The sequence below is a fragment of the Plasmodium berghei genome (assembly GCF_900002375.2).
Source record: "Plasmodium berghei ANKA genome assembly, contig: PbANKA_00_2, whole genome shotgun sequence".
Taxonomy (NCBI): domain Eukaryota; phylum Apicomplexa; class Aconoidasida; order Haemosporida; family Plasmodiidae; genus Plasmodium; species Plasmodium berghei.
The window spans coordinates 27,099-34,265 of NW_023259978.1; the positions used below are offsets into that span (position 1 = coordinate 27,099).

At 20.9% G+C, this 7,167-nt stretch overlaps 2 protein-coding genes across 2 annotated transcripts; one reads left to right on the forward strand and one right to left on the reverse strand.

The window, feature by feature from the left end:
• Positions 1-1,038: 1,038 nt before the first annotated feature.
• PBANKA_0007501 (fam-a protein) lies at positions 1,039-2,661 on the forward strand (the record flags this gene model as incomplete). The annotated part of the gene is made up of 6 exons (XM_034563723.1): positions 1,039-1,169; positions 1,311-1,578; positions 1,674-1,743; positions 1,913-2,016; positions 2,100-2,333; positions 2,491-2,661. The coding sequence occupies 6 exons, from the start codon at positions 1,039-1,041 to the stop codon at positions 2,659-2,661; spliced, it is 978 nt and encodes a 325-aa protein (XP_034424511.1).
• Positions 2,662-4,440: 1,779 nt separating this feature from the next.
• Positions 4,441-5,528, reverse strand: PBANKA_0007601 (BIR protein; the record flags this gene model as incomplete). Its single annotated transcript, XM_034563724.1, has 3 exons — positions 4,441-4,521; positions 4,611-5,405; positions 5,514-5,528. 3 exons carry the CDS (start codon positions 5,526-5,528, stop codon positions 4,441-4,443), a joined length of 891 nt encoding a protein of 296 aa, XP_034424512.1.
• Between the last annotated feature and the right edge of the window lie 1,639 nt (positions 5,529-7,167).

Genomic DNA, 7,167 nt, shown 5'->3' on the forward strand with positions numbered 1-7,167 from the left:
AATATGAACACCTCGTCACCAAGAATATTAGAATTAAAAAACAAATTAATTTATGTATGCGTATATATACTTCTTGATTTTACAACTTTATGTTTCAATATTTTATTTATTTGTATTTTTTTAAATTATATATATTCTATGTTTTACTATTAAAAGGAAATTGATAATTTGTATTAATTTATAAAAAAATATGGTCGTCAATATTACTATCAATAAATAATTTTTATAAAATTAAAAATTTTGTTAGAAAAATGTTATTTAGTAAAATTTGTATTAAAAGTAATAAAAAAATCACAGAATGTTTGATTCTCATACTATAAATTTTATCATACTATTATTGTGATGAGGTAAAAAATATTGTTATTATAGTAGTATTATTAATATATAAAATTAGCTGAATTTCTCAGATTAAATTAAATTATTTTAATATTTAAAAATACAATACATATTTTATATTAAAAACTATGCATTATCAAAAAAAATTTAGAAAACAAATAAAAAATATATATAATTATATTAAAATAAATATATATTTTTATTTTAAATGATTGATCTTCTATTAGGTAATAACAACATTGTTTTTTTCTATTATATATAAACATAAGCACATGTATAATTCCATACATAATTGGCTGTTTTATAAATTTTAGATTTAATTTAGTTAATTATAAAAATATAAAACTTGTATATTCATAATCCTATATATTAAAAATGTTACTTATATAATTAAAGCTATTTATTTTTAGATATTATAATATTAATGAGATTGTGAATCATAATATTTTTTATATTCATTATTTATGAAATATTCTATTATTGATGGTGTTTTCTGATTGAATTAATTAAATAAAAAATATATTAGATTTATAAATTTGATAAAAGCATGCATTTTATCGTTTAAATATTTCTTTTTTATACTTTATTGGAGAAAATTATTTGCTTCAACTTTAACATACATGTGCTATTTTTCGAATTGTTAATTTTTAATTAAAAAAAATACTAATATATATTTTAATATTTTATTCGTATAGTTCAAAAATGAATAAGTTTTATATCCAATTTGTTTTATTTCTTTTAACCATCTCCCTATATGTGAATAATAAAACCCTTGCATCTGACCCTGCTCCAGGAACATCTACAACACCCGAATCAACACATCATTATCCTACGTAAGAAAATACAATAATATATATATTACATATTTCATTATGAAAATATTAAATATACATCATCGAAACAATATTATAATATAAATGCAATACCTTTATTTTTATACGCATTAAAAATATGTCCATTTTGATCAATGATAGTTCAGAAGTATATGAAAAAAACAAGCACCTATTAAGTACCGATCCAGAAGAAACTATAAATGCGGAAAAACATATGGAAGAAATTGTAGAATATTTCTATAGGCATGTTATAGGTGCGTATGGTTTAAAGGATAGTCGTGAGAAAAAAAATAAATTGGGTTGGATGTATGGATTTAAAAAAAACTATCAAGACAATAGATATATTGAAAGAATACATTATCGTCCATATTATGATTCAAATCATCGTCCAAAATATATTCCCAATATGGTATCAATTAACGAACAATATTAAAGTTATAAACCAAAATAAAATTAAAAAATTATTATAATTTATATACATATATTTCTCTTTGTTTCCATTAGCATGATCAAATAACAAGCATGTTATGGGATCCCGATTGTAAAAAACCTTTCAATGATGGCTCTTTTAAAAGTATACAAAACATAAATAATTAGTCAAATTAACATAGTATTGTTACTATTTATTCGACATTTCGTGATTTATTATTTTCATTGTTCTATGATACTATTTATTGTTTCACACATCTTCAAATTCATAATACTTAATTTACATAATGCAAAATTATTATTTTTTTGAAAAGTTGCCCGTGTGTACAATCCAAATTTAGTAATGATACAACAACGTTACGGAGGTAGTTCTATGAACTCTCAGAAATATTTTTATGCTTTAGCTGCATATGTTGAAGTAAGAAAGTGTTTTTTTTTCGTTACCCATAAAATAATATTATTCACAATAATTTATGCAATATATTTTTATCAATTTTGTAGAAATCAAAAAGAAAAAGTATGATTGTCATGGCTATAGTAGATATAAATGATCCCAACCCTTCCAATAAAGAATATAAAGACGCAATCATAAAAAACGCAAATTTATTAAAAACTACAATTGATTCTGAAGATCATATTAGACAAGGAAAATTAGAAAAACCGTTTGTTAACATAGCTGGATATTTCATAGATGAATTTTCATCAACTGATTTTAATATCGTCTATGCCAAATCTGTAATCAATATACAAATTTTAATAACATAATAATTTATTTCAACAATTGTTAAAAAATATATTGTTTTAAATAAATATATATATTTATAATATATACTATAATTTGAAAAAAATTTAAATATTTTATATATTCATCCATTTATGTTTTTTTTCTTAGTTTGATAAAAATGCTCCCGATGTTCTCGATAATCCCGATGTTCTCGGTGCTCTCGGTGCTCTCAATTGTTCCAAAGCTTCCTATTCTCTCGATGTTTCCGGTATTACCGATGCTCTCGATGGTTCCAAAGCTCCCGCTCCCAAAAAAAAGAGCTGTTTCCTATGTTGTTAATGATTTTTTCCTTCATATATAAACATATTTCATATATATTTTTCAACACCGTAATATTACAATATTTATGTTAATAAAACAATTTATTTTCATGCATAATAATTGCTTTAAATTACCATCATAAACTGGTTTTTTGTTTTAAGAGTGTTTTATTTGCATATAATTTGTTTATGCCTTTTAATATTAAGATGCATATATATGTATTATTTTTGTGAGAACTACAAACGTAAATATTATAATTTGTGAAAAATATTTCTTTATCGCAATATTTTCATATTTTTATGGTAATTCATTTTTTATACTCAAAATCGATAAGTTGCGTTTTTCTTTTACTATTTCTATCATTTTAATTGTTCTTATAAACCAAATAATTTTCATTAAAAATTATCTCCAAATAGGATATATCTTAATTATATCAATTCATGTCATCTGAATAATTTATTAATGATTTATTTCCTCTTTTTTATTTTTTTTCGTTACTAAATAATTTATAAACTAATATATTTTTAGAGTTATAGAAAAGGAAGTTATAATTGAAATCACATGAATCGATCATACGACACTGTTTTATATAGATTAATAAAATACACATATTATAATATTACACATAAATATACTTTTTAATTATACTTATGAGTTTATTTACATATGATAATAAACGAATTTACTTATTTATCATTTTTTATATTTATATTGAATTTTAAAGTCAGAGCCATAAACATCGGAACTTTGGTTATTTTACAAAAAATATAAGACATTATTTAAATTTATTATTCTAAAGAATCGTCTTTTCTTTTATAAACAAAAAATATAAATCAATAAATTATACAGGATCGCCATGCATAAGTTTGTATATATTTGATAATCCTACTTCTTCCCCAATTTATAAATACTAACATAAACACTAACGCAAAAATCACCAAAATATATAACATTTTCAAGTGGACAACTATTTTTAAAATATTATACTAATTCTTAAAATAATGGGAATTAAAATAAATATGCCTTTAACGTAGCTTACCTTCTTTAAATATATTTCCTCCAAATAGTACTTTATACTTCAATTCAATTCCTACATCACTTCATTTATCATTCGGTTCAGGTGTCACTGAATGAAGAAATCGCATTAAATGTCCTTTTGGTTGAAATAAAAATAAATTATTTTCTTCCAATTCCCCTGTTTGCCTCTCAGTTTCTCATATTAAACATTGTAATTATTTAAATCAACGTTCTCTTCTAGAACCAAGTCTATTCCAATATTTGATCAATTGTTCCATAAACCATTAACCCCAAATTAGCAATAAAATACAAAAAGTAAATTATTCAACACATTTACCATTAAGTTATATTAACACAAAATCCAATTCTTATAATTTATCAAAATATATTACTTTATTCGTTTATCTTCATCCTCATTTTTTCTCTTACATATTTAGACTTAATATAAATCTTAAAAACTACAAATTATCCTATACATATTTAAAACAAATACTTAAACTAATAAATATTATCAAATTACTCAAAATTAAATACAATATAATACTTAGCCCTAACCCAAATATAGGGCCCACAAACATAACCCTGACCCATAACATAAAAACGGTTTAAAAATTATACAAAATCAGTATAAAAATATTATAACTATACATATATAACATTATATATTATTGATTATATTATTTAATTATTCTTATAAACCAAATAATTTTCAGCAAAAACTAACTATCCCCAAATATGACATCTCTTAATTATATTAATTGATGTCATCTGAATAATATATTAATGATTTATTTTCCTCTTTATTTTTTTGATTCTTAAATTGAGTCTTTGAAGCCTTTTCCGAAAGTCAAATAATGAATGCTAATATAAAAATAGTAAAAAACAATTGTTAATTTTGTAGTGATGATATATATTTTAAATATTATATTTTCATTTGATTTGTTAATTACCTTATACGTAATTCCTAAATAGATAAGTAATGCAAAAAAAAGAAATGTCATTGGGATTACTGAAATTTTTATAGATGAACTTCGTGAACTTCGTGAAAATGGTTTTGTTGCTTTTTCTGTTGGAAGAATTGGGAATTGTTTAGAATTATCAATTTTACCAGATTTATCAGTTTTTAATTTATTATAATCAGTTAATAAAACAGACAATATTTGACTATGAGGGGTATTTTCAACATTATAGTAATCGTTGAGATCTGTATATTTCTCAACAAAATTATTCGCATTATTTGACAGGGTGCCGCTTTTTTCATTCTTTGCAACATTGCCATAAATATTACATAATAATTTGAATGCATCATAAAATTTAGACAGATCTTCAATATCAATATTGAACAAATCTTTTTGTTTATCTATGATTTCCTTAAGATTTGCACAAATACTGGAATCATTTATAAATTTACTATATTTACCACTATTTTTTACATGTTTAGTATAAAAATCGTTTATTGTGGTGGTATTGTGCTCTGAATTTTGCTTTAATTGGTAACTTAACCATGAAATAATATATAGAAAAAATGCATTTGTATTATTTTCATTATAATCATCTGTATCTTTGGATATAGTAAAATATTGTTCAAGTAACCATAAAAATCCAATTGTAATTTTTTCGAGATCAGTATTGCAGTTTTCACTAGGGCAGTACTTATTGAAATTTGTAATTTGTTTAAATTCAAAATTTGCGGTTCCGCCTAATTCAGCAGGTAAATAATACCTCAAAAAATCAAATTTTAAACACTAAGAAACCATTTAAAAAAAAATGGTAAAAATATGTATTAAGAAAATGTTTTTAAAATAAAGCTTAATGAAGTTTATAGGAAATATAATATAAAAAAATGTACATACTAGAGTATCATTCATTATGATGGAATATATTTTATAATCTCTATGTTAAGGGGGATTCATGTTATATATATACTAAAATAGGTAATACAATTATTTATCCCTATATACAACAATTATTTGTAGATAAAAATATTTTTATTATTATTAATTTCAATTTAAAATTAATATGGAATAATAATATAATATTTTACTATAAGAATATTATATTTTTTTTATGGTAGTTAAATTTCCTTGTTTTTGGGGGGTTTAATACATTTATTATATGTATATATAATACAATTTTGCATAAATTGTTATCCTCAATAACACTCTTATGAGCATTATTATAAAACTTAAAGTAACATTGTAATGAAATTAGGATATATCTTCTTATACATATGCTTTAATATAGAAAATATACGTTATATCTTTTGTTTTAATAAATGATGCTCCAAAAATAATATATTGAAAAAATCGAAACAATTAAGAAATATATTATTACTATAATCCTTAAAAGTATATAAATGGTTATTTTTTAAAATATATTAAATACTTATATACTTGCTTCTTATAATATATAATATAGACTTTTCTAAATTTGTAACATTTATAAAATAAGTTGCATTGTTCCCTTTTTTAATTTATATGCATAATTTTAATATTATTTTTATTTAATATAGATAAATTCATAATATATTTTAATAAGTTCGATAACATTATTTTTATTCCTACATATTTAATTTAAAATTATTCTTTATTGAGTGATTTTATAATATATTTTGCACATATTTTCCACGGTTTAAAACGAAAATTAGCGCTGAAATCGTATTTATTATGTTATTTATAAGCTTAAATAAACCTTTGAATGCAAATAGTTTTTAAAATAATAATAATTATTAGATATTAAATATTAAAAAATTAATAAGTATTGATGCAAATTTTAAAATATAATAGAAAACCATGCGTAATTAAATTGTTATATTTACATTTTAGATAGGGTATATAAGGGAATTATACTTTTTTAAGACAATGATATAGCTATATAACATTTATTTATTCTACATAGTTTAATTATATTTTATATTTTCTACCATTAAAACTTTCAATGCATGTATATATTAAAATTAATCATTAAAAATAACTTAGAACTATTATTTTTCTAAATATATAGTTTGCTTTTATATTTTATAATAAACTATATTTGGTTTTATGATGAAAAACTATATTTTTAAGAAGACTATAATTATTAATATTATTTTCTTGGTAGTGTTAATTCTAATATTATCGCATTAATGCATACTTAAATAAATGTTATAATATTTCATTTTATCATATATCCATACAATTTTAATATGATTATAAGTTTAATAATATATATAATTAATATATATCAACGTATTCGAATCAGATGAACTTAATGGTTTGTTCGTATTTAATACGTTTATATATTTTTATTACTATTATTATTGCTACTGCTATATCACTGTATAGTACAATGCGATAATTAATGCAGTCAATAGGGATACTTTAAACCAATTAGTAATTTACTTGTTTCATTGTTTTAAAGTATAACATTTTAGAACATATATATTATTTTGTAATAACAATATATTTAAATTATATATTTGTGATTTTATATATATATAATAACCTAATAAAAATATTATTAGTTAAA